The following is a 24,847-nucleotide window of genomic DNA, read 5'->3' as shown; positions in this document are numbered from 1 at the left end:
TCGAAAAAGGACCAATTAATCATGGCGTGAGCTTATGTGATTCGGTCTGGAGAGAAAGGTCACGGGAGGAGAGCCAAACCATCTGACCCACCTTGTATACAGGCGTAGGGGAGCAATGAAGATCGGGCAAGCGCTTGTTTCTTTTTTGTCCTTCCAAATAGATTGGACCCATCCTAGGTGCTCCCTCACAGAAGGAACCGTGAGTTCCTGTTCCTTAAACAGACGAGGTTGGAAACCGTACCATGCCATGAAGGGAGATATACCTGTGACGGAGCTGCTGAGGGAGTTGTGGCCATGTTCCACCCACAGGGGAAAGGTGCTCCAGGAGGTTGGATTGTGTGCAGCAATGCAGCGAAGAGCACACTCCAGGTTTTGATTTGTCTGGCCGTTGGATTGGTAATGGTTGCCGGAAGACAGACTGGCTGCTGCGCCCACCACCTTCCAGAACTCCTTCCAAACCTGGGAAGAGAACTGAGGACCTCGGTCCGAGACAATGTCAACAGGGATGCCGTGAAGTCTGAACACATGAAGGACTAGAAGGTTAGCGGTCTCAAAAGCAGAGGGCAACTTGGAGACTTGGAGAAACGATCTATGATGGTAAGGATGATTGTGTTACCTTCAGAGGGGGTAGGCATGTAATGAAGTCCAAGGAAATGTGGGACCAAGGGCGGCTCGGAATGGGTAAAGGGCGTAGCAGACCAGCTGGGGGTTGATGCAAAATCTTTCCTTGTGCACAGACGGGGCAGGCTAGGACGAACTCTCAGGTGTCTTTCGCCAGACCGGGCCACCAGAAGAGTTGTTGAATTAATTGAATGGTTCGGGTGATTCCGGGATGATAGGTTAGTTTGGAGTTATGGGCACACTGAAGTACTTCTGAGCAGGCAGAATTGGGCACGAAGAGATGGTCAGGTGGTCCGGTCTTGGGCTCGGGAAGGTTTCTCTGAGCCTTCTTAACAACTCTTAACAACCTTCTTAACGATCTCCTTCGTGGCAGCCCCAACAAAGCAGGAGGAGGGAAGGATGGGGTCCGGTTCCACCGAGTTGGAGGGGGGTGAATAAAAGCGAGAGAGGGCGTCCAGCTTGCCGTTACAAGAACCAGGGCGGAAGGAGAGGCTGAAGTTGAAACGAAATAGGGCCCAATGAGCTTTAGACGCTTGGCGGAATGGAGATAGGCGAGATTCTTGTGGTCGGTCCATATAATAAAAGGAGAAACGGTCCCCTCCAGCCATTGCCTCCATTTTTCCAGGGCTCAGACGATGGCCAGCAGCTCACAATTTCCCAGGTCGTGATTCCGTTCGGATGGGGAAAGCCGACGAGAAAAGAAGGCACAGGGATATCATTTTGGGGATTCAGCCCCAGCTCCAGTGTCAGAGGCGTCAACCTCCACAGCGAACTGGAGGGGAGGGGTAGGGGTGTCTCAGCATGGAGGTGCTGATGAAAAGCTCCTTCAGGTGTTCCAAGGCTTGAGATGCTGCCGGGATCTGAAATGGAAAGCTAGTGGAGGTGAGATTGGTGAGGGGAACGACCACTTTACTGTAATCCCAGATGAATCTACTGTAGAAGTTGTTGTAGGTTGTAGTTGTCCTTTGGCAATCATGTAAGTGTACAGAGGAGAGGTAGAATTCACATTTTTCAGGTTTCACAAAGAGGCGGTTTTCAAGTACGCGCTGAAACACTTGGCAGACATTATGTTCTTCGGGAGAGCGGGAGAAGATGAGGATTTCGTCTAAATAGACAAAGACGAACCGGGTAAGCATATCACGGAGGATGTCGTTGATGAAGGTTTGAAAGACAGTGTCAGAGGCGTCAACCTCCACAACGAACTGGAGGGGAGGGGTCGGAGTGTGTTGGTGTTGGTTAACCCAAAAGGCATAACCAGATATTCAAAGTGTCTGAGAGGGGTATTGAAGGCATTTTTCCATTCGTCCCCCTCTTTAATGCGGATGAGATGGTATGCGTTGCACAGGTTCAACTTGGTAAATATTTGAGCGCCGCAGAGGGATTCGAATGAGGGGGTCAATGAGGGGCAGCGGGGCTTTTTTCTTAACTGTAATGTCGTTGAGACCACGGAACTCAATGCAGGGGCGGAGAGTGGTATCTTTCTTTTTGCCAAAAATAACCTGGACCCCAGAGGGGGAAGAAGAGGGCTGAATGAGTCTGGAGCCAAGGGAGTCACGGATATAATTTTCCATAGCTTCCTTTTCTGGACGGGAAAGGTTGAATAGACGGCTGGAGGGGAGAGATGACAAGATCCTTACTGAACACCAGGGAGAGGTCGTGATATTCTTCTGGGACCCGGGAGAGATCAATAGGAGTTACTGGTGGGTCCAATCGATGACGGGGTTGTGTTTTTTGAGCCAGGGGATACCAAAGACTACTGGAGTCTCCGGGGAGGGAATGACAAACAGCTAGATGGTTTCACGGTGATTTTCTGAGATGAGCAGGGTGAATGGTGCCGTTTGGTGGGTGGCAGGGAAGATGAGTCGCCCGTCCAGGGCCGTAACCCTAACCCTAACGGGTGGCGGGGTTGGCTTAAGGGAAAGCTGGAGCTCACACGCCAAGCCCTCATGAATAAAGTTGTCATCCGCGCCGGAGTCGATGAGGGCTGTGATTGGGGTATTGCAATCGGGACCAAGGATACACGAGGGAACGCTTATACGGGAGGGAGAGCTGGGAGAGGTGTTGGTTTGCAGTGTTTACAATTGAATGGCCCTGGAAAAAAAAATCAACAAGCCGCTTAAATTGAGCAGTGTGGCTTGCGTTCATCTTAATATCATGGAACAGAGTTGAGATACTTGCAGGATGAGGTTTAAAGTTTTGCTCACACAATATACTGGCATTACATGAAGCATCATCCATGATGGCAGTTTTTTTTGCCCTTCTCATCCAGTCAGTCATTTGTAAGAGCTTTATCTCTGCAGCGCTCAAGATTATCGCTCAGGCAAATTGATCAATTGAGTGTGGCCTATTTCGGATTGCTGCTGTTCTGTTGATAAACGCTACCTATATGGGATCATTATCATAATTCTTTACTCATGCTGCCTAAAAATCTGTGGAGATGTAAATTACACTATTTTTTCCCATAAAATGGAGTAACAGTTGATCACTTCTCCATCTTGGATCAACCGTATACCTGTGTTATGATCACAAAAGATATGGAAAATAAAAAACACATTTTGATTAACTGACAAAAATGTCAAAGGTTCCCTGCACGTTTGAGAATGTGACATCCCATCACAGCAGCTAATGTGAGGTGTCCAGGGACTGCTGTCTTTAATCAACCATATGCAACTGAGATTAATATGCTGCATCTGGGTGATTCTAATTTCATTAATAATTTTCTACTGCTCTGATTTGTGGTTGTGTGTGTGCGTGTGTGTGTGTGTGTGTGTCCCTCAGTCATGACGTTTGTCATTAGTGGATCGACTGTGCATGGGAGAGATTAAACTAATAATTAACTTGTCAATTTAATATTTTTGTCGTCATTTTAGATGGCAAGAAATCAAATAATTTAGAATAAGAAAGAATAGTCCTTTTTACAGATAAAGTAACTAGCATAGGTGATATATTTTCAGATCTAACTATTTGCTGAAACAAAATCAGCAGTGCCTCTGGTAATGATTGTTTTAGTGGCCTCAATTTTGCCTATTTTTAAATAAACTCTTAATTCTACAAGATCAAATAAATTCCTAACAAACCATTCATTGAATAATTGTAACGGAGAAAATAATACATTTGCCAATCCCTGGAGTCAGCAAAAGCAAACACGCAACACTCAAAGTGAAAAATTAGCATTTAAGGGTAAATCCCAGCATTCTGCTGTAATTTAATGCTGAGTCTGCATGACATTTTAATGTGCATATTTAACCAGTTTTGGTATGCATAACACGTGTATACTCATGGAGTGAGCCATGGGACTACTGTTATATAGTAAACCTTTACACTCCATACATACAGTATATTAACTGAATGGTTGATTTCTGACACATAATACATGATAAGGCATGTTGTTAAGCAAAGTAATAATGATCCATGACATCATGATAATACACCAAATGATGAGTGAAAACCTTAAAATTCCCAACTTCGCCAACAGCAACCCTATGTGCCCTGCGCTCGAATATGTGATTAAAGGTTAGTATACCTTCAGCATTATCACTTAAATCGCTTATTGATTTTTCATTTACGATAAATTGTAAATGGAAAGCAAGGCTTACCATTTGTAATGCGTGGCTACAGATAATGGAACTTGACTGGTGGGTAAATGTTTTTCCCCGGCCGCCACATAGAAAAATGGAGCCTCCCCTGACGAGCCTGTCAGGACTGAGATGACCTTGAAACATGCCGCACCTTGCGTCCTGGCAATGCATGTGCATTACCTTACGCACTGTTAATAAAACATATAAATGGTAGCTGACATACTTTATTACCGTCACAATATGTTCACTATATTACATTTAACAGAATATGAATTCTAGGTTTAACTTCAACTTGATTACTCAGTGTTATCCTTATTGGTAATGGTAAATGAGAAGAGGTTTACCTTATTTCAGTACCTTTTGTGACATTTTGGTTCAGTGGTGTGCCGATAGATTTTTCACGGGTAAAATAAGTATGGGGCTTGGCTCCATCGAGGTTTGGGAAACACTGGGCCGTAGCCTATTCACCGACAGCCATGCTATTTCTGTGTCAACAGTGCGATCCTGGAGAAGCTACCAAGCTGCTTTATGACCTTCTGTACACAGAGCCCATCAAGATTGTACTGATGCCTGGCTGCAGCTCTGTGTCCACACTAGTGGCTGAGGCTGCTCGCATGTGGAACCTCATCGTGGTAAGATTAACATTTACATTCACCGGAATGAGAGACATACTGTACCTGTATCAAATTCATATCTTACCACACCATAACAGACTTAATACAAATGATTTGCGTGAGCATGGTTCACATTTTTTAAGTGCTTGTCGACGCCGGTTTCATCTGGGGAATTAGGTTTTTGCATGGTGAATGGCATTTGACAAAACAAAAAAATTCATAAATGTGTGCATACATTTTTGTAGAGAAAAATACAACACAGTACACTTGTACACTTGTGTACAACAAGACAAGTGTACTGTATACAACAATGAGAGAAAAAGACATTTCAAGGTGATATAAAGTGTCCAGTAAATGAAAGTGTACAGCATATAAAAAAGTATTATGAAAATGTCAGCCACCGTGTATAGATTATCGAGGCAATGTAAGTAAAGTAAGACATTGACATTCCTAATGGCGAGCATAGTTTTTTTTATTTAATCTTTTTAAATTTATTATTCTGATTTGAATCCCTCAGCCTCATGGGGGAAATTCAATGTATGGTCTGCTGTGTAGAAAGTTAACGACTGTAATATACATATATTGAAACTTTACAGCCCTCTATAAACACGCAGAACTTCAATGACAAATGTTACGCACTTTTTTCTCTTTAAAGTTACTCTGACATATACTGTGTTTAAGCATCTTTTGTAAAAAACAAAAAAAAACCCTCAGCTGTAATGTAAATCTTTAAACTATAAAACTTAAGCTTTATAAGAAGTGATGACGCATATAGCAGGTAGCCATTCGAAGGCTAGCTAAGTCTTGCAGGATTTGCTGGTCTCACGCAGTATACTGTCATCTCAGAATATTTTACACAACTTTTAAGGTGTATTGTTCCCAAATATTTGAGTCAGCGTCTGAATTAGTTGACCGTTAGGCCTGTAATAATTCTGAAGTGTCACCCCAGGAAGCTCTTATTCAAGAAATTTACCTGTATGTGTTCACATCCAGCCTAAATGCTGAATTAAAATCGGGGAGACTGGTGGGGGTCAGGCGAGACGGTCACGGGGCAATGATGACCGTCACCCCCACCCAGGCCAACGAGCTCCCCAAAGGATGTGTGAATGTATGTGGTGCATCAAAAATCCACAGGGGAAAGGCATGGCGGGCCGAGTGTCCTCCCCAGCCTAACACTCCCCTCCCCCCACTGACGGGTGTATGAAAAAACCGGAGGACCGTCAGTGCAGAGAAGGAGGACGAACAGACTGGAGACCTGCACAGATGTGCCAGTACCCAGCCCGGCGTCAGCCTCATCATGCCTCGTGCCAGCCCCCCAGGGGACCCTGAATGTGCCCAATTTGCAAAATATGTACGTACAACGTGAGTAATAAAAATATGCAGTGTGTGTAAAGTAAGAGGCTAGTCTCCAGCGGGCCCGTCCTGGGCTGACCGGCTGGAAGACCGCATGGAAAAGGGGGGCAGCCCCTCCCCAGCTAATCCCTCCCATCCCACCACCAACAATTCCCAAACGACCAGAACAGGGGATTGAAGGCGGGCCCGTCCAAGGCAGGATGCACATACACCATGCCGTAGACCCCAAGTCAGCCGCGGACCCCACACAGCCCAAGCAAGTGAGGAGCGACGACCACGGTGGAGGGTAAAAGGAGGACGCAGCAGCACGCCCCCGGCCCCCAGCCCCCCCACCCGGAGACCTGGATGAGGCCCCCACATTTGGGGCAGCGGGCACCTACCCGGCACCCACGGATGGATAACAGCCCTGGAACCCCCCAAGAGGGCAACACGGACAAAACCCGACCCAAGAGGAGGAGGGGAAACAGAAGCCCACACTACAGATCCAGATGGATAAGGGTTCAAATACATGCAAGTGATCTATGGCGTGCACATGAGTCTAAAAGGAGAAGATATAATTTGGTCACATTTTGGTCCCCGGGGACAGTGCCTCTGGATTGGCAGACTGGGGTGGTGGTCCCCCTTTTTAAGAATGGGAGCGAAGAGTGTGTTCCAACTACAGGGGGATCACACTCCTCAGTCTCCCTAGGAATTCAGGGGTGCTGGAGAGGAGGGTCCGTCAGGAAGTTGAATCTCAGATTCAGGAGGAGCAGTGTGGTTTTTGTCCTGGCCGTGGAATAGTGGACCAGCTCTTCGGGGTCTTCGAGGGTGCATGGGCGTTCGTCCAACCACTCTACATGTTTTGTGGACTTGGAGAAGGCGTTCGACCATGTCGCTCGGGGAGTCCTGTGGGGGTTGCTTCGGGAGTATGGGGTACCAAACCCCCTGATGCAGGCTGTTCGGTCCTTGTACGACCAGTGCCAGTTTGGTCCACATTGCTGGCATTGTTTCTGGTGAGGGTTGGACTCCATTGTGGTGAAGAAGGAGCTAAGACAAAAGGCGAAGCTCTCAATTTACCGGTCGATCTACGTTCCTACCCTCACCTATGGTCACGGGCTGTGGTTCGTGACCGAAAGAACAAGATCCCGGATACAAGCGGCCAAAATGAGTTTCCTCTGCAGGGTGTCCGGGCTCTCCCTTAGAGATAGGGTGAGAAGCTCGGTCATCCGGGAGGGGCTCAGAGTAGAGCCGCTGATTTTCTTGAACAGTTACACATTTACACTACATGTATTCTGATTCTGGTAGAAAGGTGTCTCGTAAACTACTGACCGATAGCCACATTTCATTGACAGCATTCACTTCTCAACGCTCTACCTTTGGATTTAAAAAAAAAAAAAAAGTCATATTAAATGATCAGATACAGCCTTTAACAAAATAGTACATAAATTATAGCCATCGGTGTCTCTCTAAATGTATCTACGCAATACAATAAAATACAATATAATACTATATGATACAAGGTAATTCAAGTTACTATAGTGTCCTGGTGGCAAGTGTCTGTAAGTGTCTCGAAAAGTTTAAAAAATGACATACAAAGGTAACAAATTACAGAGGTTGTGTTTAGTCGGTCATGACATTTACTGACTACTTTTTTTTTTTTTTAAAGGAAAATACAGCAGTTATGCCATTTTGTTGTTCGGCCTTTGTTGGTCACAGGCACACTCTTTCATTTTTCATGCAGTCGGCTATTTATATGATCATGTTCCTCCACTTGCTTCTGTAAGAATGTGACCCATATTGCTTTACCATTGTCCACCAATGTGACTAAGATACAGTACTATACAGGGCTTTGTGGAGGTGGGTTTCTGGATGCTGACATTAGATGAGAAGCTGGCTAACTTCAATGTATTGTTTATTCACAGCGCTGATACACAATTCACACTAGTATTCACACTTGTGGTTAGTTTAGTGACTCCAACTATTCTGCATACTATCAACTAGTGGGAGGAAGCCAGAGAATCCATAGCAAACCTACAAAGCATAGAGAGGGTGTGTAAACGCACACAGAGAGGCTTCAACTGGCTGGCCAGGGGGTTTCAAACCTGGCAGAGAGTTCTAATGCAGACCCATCCAACCTTTCCAACACCAAAATGGTTATTCATCTAATAGGCAGACACTACTATACATTTGATCTATTTTATCTACCATTACCAAGTCATATTAGTAGTAGATATTCTGACTGTGGACATAATTATGTCTGTTTCCAAGGTAACAGGAAGGAATACTTTTGGAAAATGATTGATCCAAATCTTTTCCTGCATTGGCTAAATTGTATTCGTAACCCTTTTGAACCACTGTAAAATAGACAGGTAGACTGTAGTAAAGAAGCTAAGTGACATGGAACTTCTGCGCTGGCTCACCTTTATTGCACGTGAAAACCGGTGAAATTCCTCTTCACGCCAGTCATATCCAAGAGGGAAGTTTGGAACTGTTGATAATTTCCCCCGCAGTGACTAAAGGGCCAGTTCCTGTTGAAGAAAAACAACCCTCGAGCATGACACTGCCACCTCCATGCTTCACTGTGGCAATGGTTTCTTTTGGTGACGGGCAGTGTTGTTGCTGTGCCAAACAAAACTTGGAAAGGTGGAAAAATAGTTCAATCTTGGTTACATCAAACCTTTATGTACTGCATGTTCCCACGTACTGTATTTTACGTACTTCACTGTACATATGAGATCATCTTTTCCAGAATGCTATGAATTCATATTGATTCATCTGAAGAAAAAAAATATGCAATGACGAAGACCTGTACATTTTTCAAATATTAATTGTAGCTATTGTAACGTGTTAAAAGTCCACAATGAAAGTTATGGCAAGCTTGATCTTAATTAAATTTGGCTTTTATTTTGTTTTGGAAAATAGCTTTTCATACAGAGTCTAATAAACAATTGGAGGATGCCCTGTTGGAATATCCTTTTTTTTTTTTTTTATTTCATAGGTAATTGGATGAGTGATTTCTTGTCATCTACTTTCCAAACAAGTGTAACTGAGACAAAAGAGAAAAAGAATCACTTTTGTAGTTATTTCTTCAAAACATTCTCCTTCCTCTCAGTTGTCCTACGGGTCCAGTTCTCCAGCTCTGTCCAATCGCCAGCGCTTTCCTACTTTCTTTCGCACTCATCCGTCTGCTACGCTGCACAACCCCACTCGAGTCCAGCTCTTCCAGAAGTGGAGATGGACCAAGATTGCCACCATTCAGCAGACAACAGAAGTTTTTACATCCGTGAGTAAAACATGTTTGAGATGAAGCTTTGTAATGCAACACAGCAAGTTGTATTTTATGTGGGTGGACAACAAGATCAGTGATGATATTGTGCTGAGTATTTGTGTTACTTTCTAATTGTGTACAAACTGAAAGAGTCAAGCATTGCAGGTTTTAATAGTGCGCGATAGAAGTGGCCTTCCTAATGGGTTTGAATTCAAAGAGCCAAATGTATAGCTCATTGGGGATGATCAACTATTATTAATCATTTTCTTGTGCTTGAATGTTTTAGGATCTGTTTGAACAGATGTGTGAATTGGATTCTGTGACTGTAATACATTCAAAGAAGAAGACTTTTCAGTCCTAAAATATAGGATATTGGTTTGAAAATATCTTGGGCGGTAAGGGCATTATAGGGCGAAGATAGCACTTGCTGATTTTATGTTTTTCGTATCATTTCAGAATCAGAATCAGAATCGTCTTCATTTGCCAAGTATGTCCAAAAAACACACAAGGAATTTGTCTCCGGTAGTTGGAGCCGCTCTAGTACGACAACAGACAGTCAATTGACAGAGAACACTTTGGAGACATAAAGACATTGACAAAAACAGTCACTGAGCAATAAAGGGTTGCTAGTTATCTGGTAATGCCGGTACAAATTTATTTTTTTTTTTTTTGACAATTGTGCATAAAGATGCAGACTCCTCTAGAACTTAGAGCAGTTCGAATGACCAATATCGCAATAGTCCGGTGCAATGACCATTGTGCAAAGGGCGCCGAGACTTCAAGGAGTGTCTGCGGTTTACAGTGACGAGTAGCGCGATAATCTGGGACAATGTTGATTGTGCAAATGTTGCAGATACTCCTCAATCAGTGTGCAAATGGGGCCGATGCTACTCTGACATGAGTGGCCAGTATTGGTCAACAACAGATGTGCAAATAGCGCAGCGTGGCGTGACTACTCCAGTGAGTGCACGAGTAATATATAATTGGCCCCAGAGAAATGTGACAACAAACTAAGACAAAATAAATTGGCAGCATGTTGCAATGGAATTGTAAGTTAGCTGTTTAAGAAGTTGATTGCAAGTGGGAAGAAGCTGTTGGAATGTCTCCTAGTTGTAGTTTGCATTGATCGGTAGCGCCAACCTGAGAGAAGGAGCCCGAAGAGCCGGTGACCGGGATGCGGAGGGTCCGAGAGGATTTTGCACGCTCTTGTCTTAGTTCTGGCAGCGTGCAAGTCCTCAAGGGTGGGTAGGGGGGTACCGACAATCCTTTCAGCAGTTTTGATTGTCCGTTGCAGTCGGAGTTTGATGTGTTGTCTATATAATTTCCTAGTGTTTATTACTTTACCATCAAGTTAAGTTAAACACCTTCTATAGGCTGAAGTTGCAAATCTCTTAAACTTAAGTTAAATGGAACTTCAGTGTCATTGCTATTTGTATTACTATTTATTGTGAATGTTGCTATGTAAAAATGACTCTACAAGTGGAACAGCAGTTAACTGGAATGGCAGTGGTTACCATAGCTAACATTCTGTCAACCAGAATGAAATAATTATTACCTACAGACTGTCCAACTGCCTGTAAACCATACAATAAGAAGGTGATGCCACTTTTATTATTACAGTTGCAGGGTGACTTTGAAAAAGGCAATTGTTTCTCTTTCCACATTTCCCATTTTCTCACCACTCTTTTGTCTCCTTTTCTATTATGGCTACTGGCTATTCATGTATTTGTCCCTGCCTCTCTTGTCACCTGCCCTTATATGTGTTTGTATCGTCCCCCCACTCACCATCACGATCTTTGTAAACAGGCACCTCATCTCACCGTGGCGCTTTTGTTTGAAGGTGTCTTCTAGTGTTCCCATTTCTTTTAGTCCCCCATCATTCTATCAGCTTCTGTCGATGTTTCTGCTTCACTTTTCTGTGTGAGTACTCCATTCCTCTCTCTGTGTTTGACAGACCCTGGATGATCTCGAAGAGAGGGTGAAGGAGGCTAGGATTGAAATCAGCGTTCGTCAGAGTTTCCTCACTGATCCTGCCGTGGCTGTCAAAAACCTCAAGGTGCCTCATACTCCCAATTCCTCCTATGTGAAGCACACAGAGTTCATTTAATGGTCCCAATTTACCACATACTGCTGCTTTTTCAGCGGGTAAATTGCAGACATTTAAAATCGACCACAACATTCTGTGACGCTGGTCGATTTCCAATTAGTTTTAATTTCCTTTCATTTCAATTATATACACTCCAGTGAAACCAATTTGCCGTAGACTGAAAACATTTGGGTTGAGAAGAATATGACTAGATATCAACTGTAAAGGTTTTTCGTCATACCATACCAGAATTTTGGTGAGCAAAATTATTGTAACGGATAGACTTATCCGTTCGTTGTACGTCTGTCCTCTCCATTGTGGTGAAGAAGGAGCTAAGCCAAAAGGCGAAGCTCTCAATTTACCGGTTGATCTACGTTCCTACCCTCACCTATGGTCACGAGCTGTGGGTCATGACCGAAAGAACAAGAACCGAAATGAGTTTCCTCTGTAGGGTGCACGGGCTCTCCCTTAGAGATGAGGTGAGAAGCTCAGTCATCCGCAACGGGATCAGAGTAGAGCCGCTGCTCCTCCGCATTGAGAGGAGCCACATGTGGTGGCTCGGGCGTCTGATTAGGGTGCTCCTGGACGCCTCCGTGGTGAGGTGGTCCGGGAGAGGCTGGGGAGAGGGAAGTCTGGGCTTCCATGCTAAAGCTACTGCCCCCGCAGCCCGACCTCGAAAAAGCAGAAGAAAATGGATGGATGGATGGATAGACTTAAAATATACTAGAGAATAAGACTTCATATTTACTGTAGTTGCAAATTCTTTGCTTGCTGTAACTGCATGAAACCTGTGACCCGGTGGCATCTCCAAACGCTTGGATTCTTCTTTCGTGATGCTTTTACATATTTCCATGCTACAGCCTGTATTTGTTGCTTCTTTGGTGGCTAACACCCCTCAATCTCCTCTTAAGCAGTAAAAATGCTCTGTACTATAGACTTTAAGCCCTATAAAGTTAATAGGGTTAAAGTCTGGAAATGAAATTGGCCGGTTATTTGATGGTTTTGTTTGTTGTTGTTTTTTTTCATTTATAGAAATAATTTTGTTCTTTTTTTATTATGTGCAATAGAAGTAGACTTTCTAATCTTAAGGTTCTTAATAGGATTTTCTGAAATGCACTTTGCACATGTAATTAATTATCTGAATTTACGTTTAAAAAGATGAAATGCATGTTTTTAAGGCTACTTTTATGAAATGTATGTGCTTGGTTTGACCTAACTATACGAGGTTGTTAGCAGTTGTAAGCAGTGTTTGGTAACTCAAGCAAGATGTCTATGTTTTTTTTCTTTAAACGTTGTCATTTTGGAGGGAATTCCGTCTGACAGCGACAGTATATAAATTATGAGTACATACTGCGTATATAAATTATGAGTACATACTGCCACTTTATAGTATACAACATTGGTTTTTGTTTAAGCAGCGACTTTGGTCTTGCAGCTTTCAGAGGCTCAATCCTGACCGCAACAGTCTCCAGTTCCTTCGCTGACATCACACCAAGACATGGCAGCATATTGATTTTGGCGACGAAAAAGTGGCGTTACCAGGGCAATTAGTTATTTACCGATTGCTCCAAAACAGATTGATGATATTGGAAAATGACTGCCAGTTTCATTTTCTTGAACACAAAATACATAAAGAGAACTTCTTAGTGTAATATAGGCCATCTGGACGCTATAGGTCCTATAAATGGCGTGCTGGAGGTAAGTCAACATTATGCATCACACTTTGGTAACATTTTTTACTTGGTTGATAGATAAGCCAACTGCTGCATGTTCTGGTGGTAAGTCTCTTAATATAATTCATACGTTAAGCCTAAAAAGAGCTGGAGCCCGTGTACAATCCTTTGTTGTTTTTTTAATGATGTCTACTTATTATTGCTATACTGAGACAGTATTGCACTTAGAGCAGACGTGTGCCATTATTTTTTTTTTATGTTGCAATTATTTCCGGTTCTATGATCATCACCATACTTTTCCTCATTGTCATAAAAACAAAAAACAAAAAAGGAAAACAATACACCTGTGCAGTAAGAATTCTCACTTATGTTTTGGCAGTTGTCAAGCACAATAACATAACATAACACAATATTAGACATTTTCTGCAAGGTGATCACCTGAAACAACAACAACTACTAACACAATCTTCCTTATACTGTCCAGAACCCTCAGGTGCCATATTTGTATTCTACCTGGGAATTGCTAAGCTATGCTTCAATATATTGAACAAAAGTTACATATGGAACTACGGTTCTATGAATCCTGGATGACTGCCAGAAGATGCTGAAAGCATTGAATATTCCCTTCACACACGTGCAGTTCAAGTATGCATACCAAAAAAAAGTCACATTTGAGACCGCCCACCCTGTGACCAGGAACGGGTAAAAGTTGCGGTGATTGCTGTCTTGCTCTTGTTCTGAGTGACAGTGCTCTGGCATCCATCCATCCATTTTCTGAGCCGCTTCTCCTCACTAGGGTAGCGGGCGTGCTGGAGCTATCATCGGGCAGGAGGCGGGGTACACCCTGAACTGGTTGCCAGCCAATCGCAGGGCACATACAAACAAACAACATTCGCACTCACATTCACACCTATGGGTAATTTAGAGTCCCCAATTAATGCATGTTTTTGGGATGTGGGAGGAAACCGGAGTGCCTGGGGGAAACCCACGCAGGCACGGGGAGAACATGCAAACTCCACACAGGCGGGACCGGGGATTGAACCCAGCTTCTCAGAACTGTGAGGCTGACGCTCTAACCAGTCGGCTACCGTGCCGCCGTGCTCTGGCATTCATTCAGAATTCATAGAACCATAGTTACATACGTAACTTTCGTACTATTTCATCTCTGCTGAGGCGGTGCTGAAAGTACTGAATGACTAATACCAGCTAAGTCATTGGGAATCCCAGACACAAACCATTCTGAGAAGCCACCGGGCCCGAATGACACGCACAGTGAACGGGAGTGGCGGCACACACAATGTAGAATCAGGCAAATGTGCCAAGCGTTGCACATGAGGCAGCGGCATATATATCCTCCAGGGATACACCCTACAGGGCAGCCCAAGAAGAGGCAACACTCCCGGTAGAGAGACAATGGTCACCCAATGGTTTGACACCTGACAAGAATGGTGAATGGCATCCACAAACCAGTGAGACAAACGCTGCTTGGAGAGCACAGAGCCCTTGTTAGTACCCTTACCACAGAGAAAAAGCTGCGCAGCTGAACGACCCATGCAGTAGCTACAAAACAAAATCTCAAAGTACTCACAGAATACAAGACCTCTGGCCTGTCCCCACCCCCTCCAGATGTAGGCATATAACGCGGAAGCCGCATAGGCTGACCAAAATATGAGGGAGGTTAGTGCGTAAAGGGCAGCGGGAAAACCCATAAGTGGAGGCGGTGAAGATTGGGATGCCAAAGCCGACACCCATGTGGAGACAACAGATCAGGCCCGTCAGGAAGACACCATGCTTCACTGAAGCTGATTGGGGGGAACCATGGGGCCACCAGCAACAGCATGATGTGACCCGATTCCTGAAGAACCTTCAGAAGCATCAGCCAAACAGAGGGAGCAGCGGAAAGCCTGAAATGAAGCACCCAGCCAAGGGTACACCAGCGCTCCTTGGCCCAGAGGGCTGGTAGTTTTCCTCAGGGAAAACCATCTGTCCTCCCTGGAGAGTGTGAGGAGATGAAGAACATTGTGCACCCAGTGAGAGGATGGTTGGGCTTCCGCAGTCGTGGTGTCCCAAGACCATCCCAATAAAGGTCCTTCTCCGAGAGGGGTTCAGACAAGACCTCCTCATACTGACCCTGAGGCTACATGGGCAAGGAGACCGGAGGCATCTGGAGCACCCGAGCCCACGATGGTGCACAGATTATCAAGATGTGCAGGAACGGCAACACTTTCATGGCCCCTGACTGTAGAGGTGGAAGAGCAGCCTACACAAATCAAGTAAAGGCCATTGAGGAGAAGGAGAGACCAAAGGGGAGCACTTGGAACCAGCAATGATGACCCCTGTAGGCAAAATGGAGACGTTACCAGTGCTAAGGTGCAACAGGGACATGAAAGTAGGAGTCTGTCATGACAGTCGCCATGACACCGACAGGAGACAGGGGCAAACCCATGGCAGAGGGTGGGAATGGGGAACAGTAGAGGGGACTATGGGTCCACCTGGGGGAGCCACGCCTCGATCAAGGCTCAAAAGCTGCCGCCAGGTTTCACGAGCACTAACAGTTCTCTCCTGTGCCAACACTGTGGCTGAACAAAAAAAAATCCCCCAGTTCCACCAGAGCACTTTGGAGAGTCATCATGGAGTGCTTGTCAAAGGAGGCTTTGCAACCCACACCTGGTGGCCAGTCTGAACCATGAAGGACATCATTTGCCTGAGCTCCCTTTCCATGAGAGCAAAAGCCTGCAAAGCTGTGTCACTAACGCATATAACAGAGGCATCTAAACTGCTCTTCCACAGGGATGCTGAGAGAGTGAACACAAGTTGATCCAAGGACCAATACAGGCAGAGCATGCACCAGCGGCATAGACCCCAGAGAGAAGGTCATTGGTTACCCGACACTGTACAGCAGGCCGAAGTGACCTTTCCGGGGACACAACGAGAATACCATGGTCGACTCAATGTCCGACATCCGATTCCCCTGCAGCATCATGCATGGCTGCGAAAACCCGGCTGTGCGCTGACAGCTTGGAGAGAGCCACAGCATCTCCCCAGCAAGCACGTAGCACCTTCAAATAGTCCAGACTTGGGAGGAGAACAGAGGACCTCGGTCTGAAGAATGAGAGACAGAAAAGGTAGGAGAGAGCCTACAGTGCCTGAGGAAAGCAGTCCCAGAAACCGACCGAGTCCACTGTGAGCTGCTCCAAGGCATTGTGCAAGACACTGAGCTAGCAACCGCCCCGCTCTGAGTCGATGATAAGCAACCCGGCCCAGAGTCGAGATGCTGAAGCTGCCAGAGAGATGGTATCATCCTCCTGAGTAAGCACTTGCACGGGCTGGGCAGACTGTCACAACTGCGGAAGCAGTAGGGTGACACTCCTGCAGGAGGGACCTCCTCCCAGTCAACATAGCATGTAGACACTCCACCTCAGAGTCAGGCTGCCACCCAGCCCTTACCATCTGAGAAGCCCCCGACGCATTGGCAGGCCTCAATTATCTCAGCTGAAAAGAAGGCAGGCACCCAGAGGGAGGCATGCAGCCGCCATCCATGCACGGATCTCCAGAAAAACTCTTGCCCAGGAGGTGAGGACCGACGCATCCTGGGCAAAGGTCACAGCCACCAGTGGACTCAAGGAGGGCACCAAAGGCAACACAACAGTGAGAGTCTTCCATTGTGAATGGCCAAACAGTACCCCATATGCGAAAAACTAAGGGAAGAAGGTGCATGCTGCCTACACAGCAGAGTAGCACAGCTCTAGCAGATGTGGGACGCGCGGCAGCAGCATCTTACGTCCAACACAAGACCAATAGTAGTCGAGCGACAAAGTTGTGTAAGCTGTGGGAAGGGGGCGCGGACGCCACCTACTCAACAAACGAGAGACATGCAGCACCGGCGGTGTCGCTCACTACGCAACGCCGTAAGCTGGGACAGGGGATGCGAACACTGCCATCATCAGCAAAGGCCACAAATAAATGCACAAATTATTCAACTGAACAGACAATCGGTGGCAATAGGCCGGGGCAGTGGCGCGAACGCCGACTAAGCCCAGCCGAAGTGGACTCAACGAAGACGAGTCAAATAGCTCGGGCACCAACAGTAGGCTTGCCAGAGAGTCAATCAATAGCCACTCAGCGGCACACACACCAGTAACCTCCTTTGAGAAGTCGCAACAGCACAGGCTGCCATCACGAACAAAGGCCACAAACAAACAACTAAATAACTCCATCGACTAAATACAATAATAGGTCCAAAATGCTGGGGGAAGGGGTGTGAATGCCGTCCTCCCAGCAGAGGTGGGAGGAACACAACAAGTCGGGTTGATCAGCCTGGATGCCAATGCCATGCCTACAGGACAGAAAGCAAACAACCACTCTGCGGCACCAGCAGGAACTAGTCTACATGCGGCTCACTATGAAACTCCACAGCACCGTCTGCTTGGAGAGGGCATGCGAACATTGGCCACGCCATCAAAAGCCATGCATTCTCCACCGAACAGACAATAAGAGTCAACAAGCCGGGGAAAGGTACACGAACCCCACCTAAATCCAGTAGAGGTGGGATAGACAAAACATGGTAGAGTCGAGCAGCCTGAGCGCCAACGCTAGGCTAACAGGACGGTCAGTGGTGGTAACACCTATACCTGTGGTTCACTATGAGAAATGCAACGCCGCAGTCTGGGAGAGGGCACGTGAACGTCGCCCTCACCAGCGAAGGCCATGAACAACAGCCAATGAACCCCGCTGACCAGACAAGAACTGTCAAAAAGCCAGGGAAAGGAGAATAAACACCACACCAAACCCACGCAGAGATGTGATAAACAAGCAAGGCAGGGTCAGGCAGCCTGACTGCTAATACGGGCGGTGACAAACACACCTACAGATATGCATTGTTTCTTGGCCTCTGCATATTCAAATGTTGTGTATTAATAGCATACGTATCAGCGTAGACACAACAGCAACCATCATGAAAATCTGTTAAAAAAACGAGTAAGGTACGACTTATTTTAAGTGTCCATTAGGGCTGTATGATATTTTGTTTGCGCGTCATCGCGATGTACAGTACGTGTGCGCATTAGTCATATCGCATGGTCTGCTGCGATGTTGGAGTACTGTAATATACAGTGAATCAACCGTAATATTAAAAGTGAGCAGCAGAGGGACCTGTTTGGACATGCGCCAGAGAGTGAAAGATTGTACAACTGCTGCTATTTCGCTCTTCAGAATTAACTATGTAGGCTCACGGCAGCTGTGTGAGTGCACGAGGTGCGTTCAAGACACTGCGTAAATGGGAGTGAATGTGTTCTTTTCTAATCCATTATTATTATTATTATTATTATTTGTATCAGAATGCTGAAGTTAAAACACTGTACAATCACACCGTGATAATATGGAATTTATATTTTAGTTTAGTTTAGTTTTGCAATATCCATCCATCCATTTTCTGAGCCGCTTCTCCTCACTAGGGTCGCGGGCGTGCTGGAGCCTATCCCAGCTCTCATCGGGCAGGAGGCGGGGTACACCCTGAACTGGTTGCCAGCCAATCGCAGGGCACAAACAACCAACCATTCACACTCAGATTCACACCTACGGGCAATTTAGAGTCGTCAATTAACCTAGCATGCATGTTTTTGGGATGTGGGAGAAAACCGGAGTGCCCGGAGAAAACCCACGCAGGCACGGGGAGAACATGCAAACTCCACACAGGCGGAGCCGGGGATTGAACCCAGTATTTTGAGGGTAATAGCCCTTCAGCAACAAAAAGAACTATGAACTAGTTTGTTTTTGGACTGGTGAACTGGATTAGTTCATGTAGAAAATGAACTTTCCCAACACTGATCATGTATTATTTCCCATCGCAATACATAGTGCAGGTTTTAGAAAAATTTGCAATGTAATTTTTTTTTCCATTATCCTGCAGCCCTAGTGTCCATGCATTGCCTTCCATGGGAATGAAAGTGTTTGAAAAGATCATGCGAGAAAAAAAGAGGAATTGAGACCTGTGTGACACCGGGACTTATACCCGTTCCGGGTCACCGGTGGTCACGCATAACTTTTTTTGTATGCATACTCAAACTGTGCATGCGTGCCTTCTGGTGGTCAGCAGGGATGAAATAGAGCTGAACTGGAGTCATCAATTAATTTCTTCCATTGGCATTTGGGATCAAATCAGCAATTAAGCATTTCAGAAGGAACACCAATTGCTTGCTTGAACATTTAATAGTATAGTAGTCTTTTTTTTTTTTAAATAAACATATGTCACAATACTCAGTCGTATAATATTGTACTGGACCCAGAAGCACACTGAGGCGGAGGGAGTAGATGGAAATGGTTTATTTGGAGCTAGCACTAATAATAATAATATAGCCCAGGAAGTATACGGAGGAGAGGTGGAATTCACATTTCTCAGGTTTGACAAAGAGGCGGTTCTTAAGTAGACGCTGGAGGACTTGGCGGACATGATGGCAATGTTCTTTGGGAGAGCGGGAGAAGATGAGGATGTCGTCTAAATAGACGAAAGTGAACCGGTTCAGCATGTCATGGAGGACCTCATTGATGGTTTGGAACACAGCGGGGGCGTTGGTTAACCCAAAAGGCATGACAAGGTACTCAAAATGTCCGAGAGGTGTATTGAAGGCGGTTTTCCATTCGTCCCCCTCTCTAATCCGGATGAGATGGTAGGCGTTGTTCAGGTCCAACTGGGGTTCAAAAGAAGGATCAATGAGGGTCAGTGGATCTTTGTTTTTTCCAGTAATATCGTTGAGAACTTGGACGTAAATGCAGGGGTGGAGAGTGGTGTATTTCTTATCTACAAAGAAAAATCCGGCCCCCAGGGGGGAAGAAGAGGGTCGGATAAGTCCGGAGGCAAGGGAGTCGTGTATAAAATTTTCCATAGCTTCCTTTTCTGGATGGGAAAGGTTAAATAGACGGCTGGATGGAGAGGGGCTCCAGGCAGGAGATCTATGGCACAGTCATAGGGGTGGTGGTGGGGAAGAGAGATGGCAAGATCCTTACTGAACACCGGGGAGAGGTTGTGATATTCATTTGGCACCCGGGAGAGATCGAATGGGTTTACAGGTGGATGAGGTTTGCTAGAGGGCGGGACGGCTGAGAGAAGACAGTGAGAGTGACAGAAATGACTCCAACTGGTGATTGACAGGTGTACCCAATCGATGGCGGGATTGTGTTGCTTGAGCTAGGGGATGCCAAAGGAATGACAAACAGATGGAGGGTTTCACGGTGATTTCCTGAGATGAGTAGAGTGAGTGGTGCCATCTGATGGGTGACAGAGGAGATGAGTCATCCGTCCAGGGCAGTAACCTTTTTTAGCCGGAGCTGACTCAACAAGCCGTATTGAATGAAGCTTTTGTCAGCGCCGGAGTCAATGAGGGGCGGTGATCTGGGTATTGCAATCGGGACCAAGGATACACGCGGAAACGGTGAGTACGGGAGGGAGTGCTGGAAGAGCAGTTGGTTTGGCTCACCACTACACTCTTGGTTCGTGGTGAGCCCTGTCTTTTTGGTTTGAGGGTGCAATTGACGATGAAGTGACCAGGGTGTCCACAATAAATGCATAACCTTTGCTTGAAGCGGTGCTGACGTTCCAGGTGTTCTAAACGGGTCTTGCCAAGTTGCATGGGCTCTTCCTGTCCGGTGGGGGGTGATGAGGAGGCGTCAGGGGGTACAGGATGCGGCGGAATGACTGGAGGCGCTGTGCCCACAAAAAGTGTGATGCTGCGTGTTATGATCCCTTACTCCCTTGCTCTTTCTCGCAGATGGTTGTCCAACTTGATAGTTGATGAAATCAATTCTTCCAGTGTGGTGGGCTCGTCCCTGGCTGTTAGCTCGTCTTTTAGTGGTTCCGATATTCCTTTGAAGAAAATCGCCTTAAGCGCAGCTTCATTCCACCCACACTAACCCGCTTAAATCCTAAACTCAATTGAATACGAAGCCACGGAGTTAGAGCCCTGAGTAAGGGCTAAGAGGCGGCGAGTGGTTCCCCTGCTCTTAACGGGCTGATCAAAGACCTTTTTAAGCTCGGTTGAAAATGATTCAAATGATGTAAGCACTGGTGAGGAATTATGCCAAAGTGCGGTGGCCCATTTAGCGGCTCTCCCGCCCAGGGGATTAATAAGGAAAGCGATTTTTGACCGGTCAGTCGGAAAACTCAGGGGTTGGAGATTGAATACTAGTGAACGGTTTAAGAGAAATTGTCCACAGGAACTTAGATCCCCTGAGTAAGGTTCAGGAGCCAGAACATGAGGTTCGTTATACGGGAGGAGAGGTTTTTCGGAGGCTGCGGGCATGGGAGAAGTACTCATGAGAGGGTTGCCGGAGTGTATCTGGGAGGACAGGACAGAGACTTGTTCAAAGAGAGAGCTTAAAGAGTCCATGATGTTACGAAGCACATGATCCTGTTTGCCGATATGGGCGCCTCGGTGGGCGAGCGCTTCCCTCAATCTCTCCAATGTCGCTGGGTCCATTTTGGCCAGAGTATTCTGTCACGAAGCTCAGTCGTATAGTATTGTACTGGGCCCAGAAGTGGCTGAACTTGATGGCGAGGAACAGGCAGCTCACCGGGAGACACGGGAGGAGTCCTGGAGGGTGAGTATAACTGCGGAATGTCAGGAAATTCACAATCAAATTCAAAGTCACGAGTGAAAACCCGTGTACCCCAAACAATAGAGTATACTCTGGCACCGGATCTCTGAGTCAGGCAAGCTTAAATGCAGTCTGTGATGAGTGTTGATAGGGAACATGTGCGCAGGTTGTGACGAGTGTTAAATGGGAACAGGCGCGCAGGCAAGGGGATGGTGGTGGCTGGGGAGAGAGAAAGAGGGAGGGGAAGGCGAGGCACAAAGCACCACCAAAACTCCAAAAGAGGGACTCCTGGGTACAGATCATGACAACAGATACGTGACCCAGGCGTTTGATTTGGTGAAGTTCTGGAATTTACACGAAATTTGAACACACTAATCAGAATATTTGTTAATTCTTTAGAGCCCCAAAATCCACTTTTTTTCTGAAGGACTACAAGATGGTTACCAAAATTCAAAACAATTGTTTGGCCATTTAGTTGTTTCTTGGAGTCATCTAGCCAAAACATCCTTCCATCCATCCATCCATTTTCTGTACCGCTTTATCCTCACAAGGGTCGCGGGCGTGCTGGAGGCTATCTTCGGGCGAGAGGCGGGGTACACCCTGAACTGGTCGCCAGCCAATCATCTATCCAAAACATTACAAAAAAAAAAAAAAAAAAGCCCAGTTAATGTTCAAGTTGTGTATACAACTGAGATCTGTGGATGATCATCAGAGGAGTTTGTTCTTTCATTCTAATGCTTGTAGATGAATAAGACCTGCTGGCAGTTGTCTTGAGAATCATACAGTACTGTTTGTGAGCATTTTGTAGCACAGACACACTAGGAGCTGTAATGCACTTCTCTCTGAATCCAAAAATAATGTTTTCCTACATGTACAACCTGTCTCACTCTGCCTGCATCTTCGTGGCAATGATGAGAACGCAAGCTTTCGATCAGTGAATCTGCAGCCTCTGTGCAGCTTGTGGGGGTGAGCGTGTTTTGTTGTTAGCTTAAACTCCCCCGTTATGTGTGACTGCTGAAAGCAAATGTTGGCTATGACTGATAAAGGTTTTTCCAAGCAATAAACGCGACAGCGTGATTTCAACCCAATTTCTTTCATAGGCATTAATAATAAACGTCGTTATAGTTCATTATCATTTTAATACATGTTGGCAACAGTTTGGAGAGTTTAATTTTGTATTCCAGCCGATTGTGCCCCATTGTGGAAAGCAAGGTTAAAAAGGCAAGCATGAATTTGACTGGCCCACACAGAGCCTTAACCTTAACCCCATTAAACAGCTTTGGAATGAACTTGTCACTTGTCCAACGTCCCCCACAGAATCTCTTAAATGTTGTAAAAAGTCAGCTCAGAGGAGTGGAACTAGTTGTAGCAGGAAAATGGAGAGCAGTTATTCTTCAATTCTTAGTTATTATAGGAGTAATAGCAAGGTGTACCAATATTTTTGTCCATACGGAATTCATTTTTTTTCTTCTGCGTCTTTAAATGTCCAAATTTGCTTCATGATTAAATGTAATCTTCAGGCGACTGGACAGAGTATTTCTCACAGTATCACTCATCAGTTAATCCAGTTTGTGGTCGCTGTGAGGCGAGTTACAATGAAGCTTGACACCATGTGCGCAAATGATTCCCATTGAAAATCTTCCATGGTTTCCATTGTATTGAAAATCTTTCATGGTTGCCATTATATTCAGGCTTGGTGAACGCACAACAAAAGAGTAACTCGAGTAGAAAATGTTGGATTAGATTATCACATGACATTGAAAGTTAAGTTTATGGTGCACCATCATTTTTTATTATCAGCTAAAACACACACTACTAACCGAGTCTATTATTGTCACTTAACCTTGTGAGGTGGCAGGATTTAAAAAAAAATACATCATGTTTTACCAATCAGTTACACCGCGCTTCAGATTTAGATGACAGTCAGAAGTACAAGCGTGTTCGAAAAACAAAATAAACAAACAAAAAAAAAAACACTGAACATCTTAGCATATTTACTGCCATCGCAGAAATGTCATCAGACTTAGACAACAGAATCAACTTCCTGAATTGCAGCTGATGGCCGCCTATATTTCCTTGAATAGGAACCGCCATTCTAATTTGGTGCCTTGCCTCAATTGTTCGGCAGTGTGTTGTCCAATTCTAAACATTTCATTGCCTCAACTCAAATAGATGGCTTCTTGTTTGCCCCCAGGAAAAAAAAGAGGTGGTGCCAAAAGATGGATCTAATTACTATTTCTTTACTATTGACTTATATTGTTGTAGAAATATACAGTCTCCTCAGTGACATGGCATCTGTAAAGCTGAGGTTACCTGTGTAATTTCAAGAGAAGAATTTATAAGCAGAAATATTAAACATTTCATGATTTTTAAATAGGGTTGGGAGTTAAATGTTCAGCCATGGCAGAGATCTGTGGTGTGTGACATTCAGATGCACAGTATATTTGCTACTTAACAGGTTCTAGGTGCAGTAGGGATAAAGAAAAAAGTGTGTGTGTGCGTGAGGGAGAGAGAGAAAGAGAGAGCGAGAGAGAGGTTTTCGTAATTAATTTACGATTGTTTTTTTTAATTGGGCTTTAATGACATGATTTGTCTTACTCCTATCACTTTGCATGTCCTTTCCTCCACGTTTCCATGAGCTCTTTGATTGTGAAGCATATGGGGCTATCAATATCAAATCTTTTAAGAATCGATTCTCTTATTGATTATTGATTGAATAATCAAATAATAAATAATCCCTACCACCATAATTTTTTTGTTTTACTACAAACATGAATTTTATTCTCATTTATGAGGGATGAACTTCAACCCTTAAACTGCATATGTTGGTACTGAGTGCATGGTATAAATTTGGTGTACAGAATTTGAAACCGCAAAATGTGAAATGCAAAACGGTTAGCAATCGCGATTAGCGTTAGTGTGCTAATGATTACTGTTTTAGATTTTAAAAATGCAAACTACAATTCAGCTCTCTCGTACTTCATGTTTTACAGTGTGTACTGTACATTACATAACTAACAGTGTCTTTATCACTCACAGGCACTCCTTTGTCATTTATTGACAAAGTTTATCATTGGCCCAACACT

At 45.1% G+C, this 24,847-nt stretch overlaps 1 protein-coding gene across 4 annotated transcripts in view; it reads left to right on the top strand.

Moving 5' to 3' along the window:
* Positions 1-24,847, top strand: part of gabbr1b (gamma-aminobutyric acid (GABA) B receptor, 1b) — a 244,315-nt gene that overhangs the window by 137,544 nt on the left and 81,924 nt on the right. For all 4 annotated transcript variants that reach the window (XM_061760292.1, XM_061760295.1, XM_061760293.1 and 1 more), the window contains 3 exons: positions 4,697-4,831; positions 9,258-9,428; positions 11,368-11,469. In XM_061760292.1, coding sequence (XP_061616276.1) covers positions 4,697-4,831; positions 9,258-9,428; positions 11,368-11,469 — 408 coding nt within the window. The remainder of the gene's footprint in view (positions 1-4,696; positions 4,832-9,257; positions 9,429-11,367; positions 11,470-24,847) is intronic.

The sequence above is a fragment of the Phyllopteryx taeniolatus genome, chromosome 21 (genome assembly GCF_024500385.1).
Source record: "Phyllopteryx taeniolatus isolate TA_2022b chromosome 21, UOR_Ptae_1.2, whole genome shotgun sequence".
NCBI classification, from domain to species: domain Eukaryota; kingdom Metazoa; phylum Chordata; class Actinopteri; order Syngnathiformes; family Syngnathidae; genus Phyllopteryx; species Phyllopteryx taeniolatus.
The sequence above is the reverse complement of the archived record's forward strand: the minus strand, read 5'-3'. Positions and strand labels throughout refer to the sequence as shown.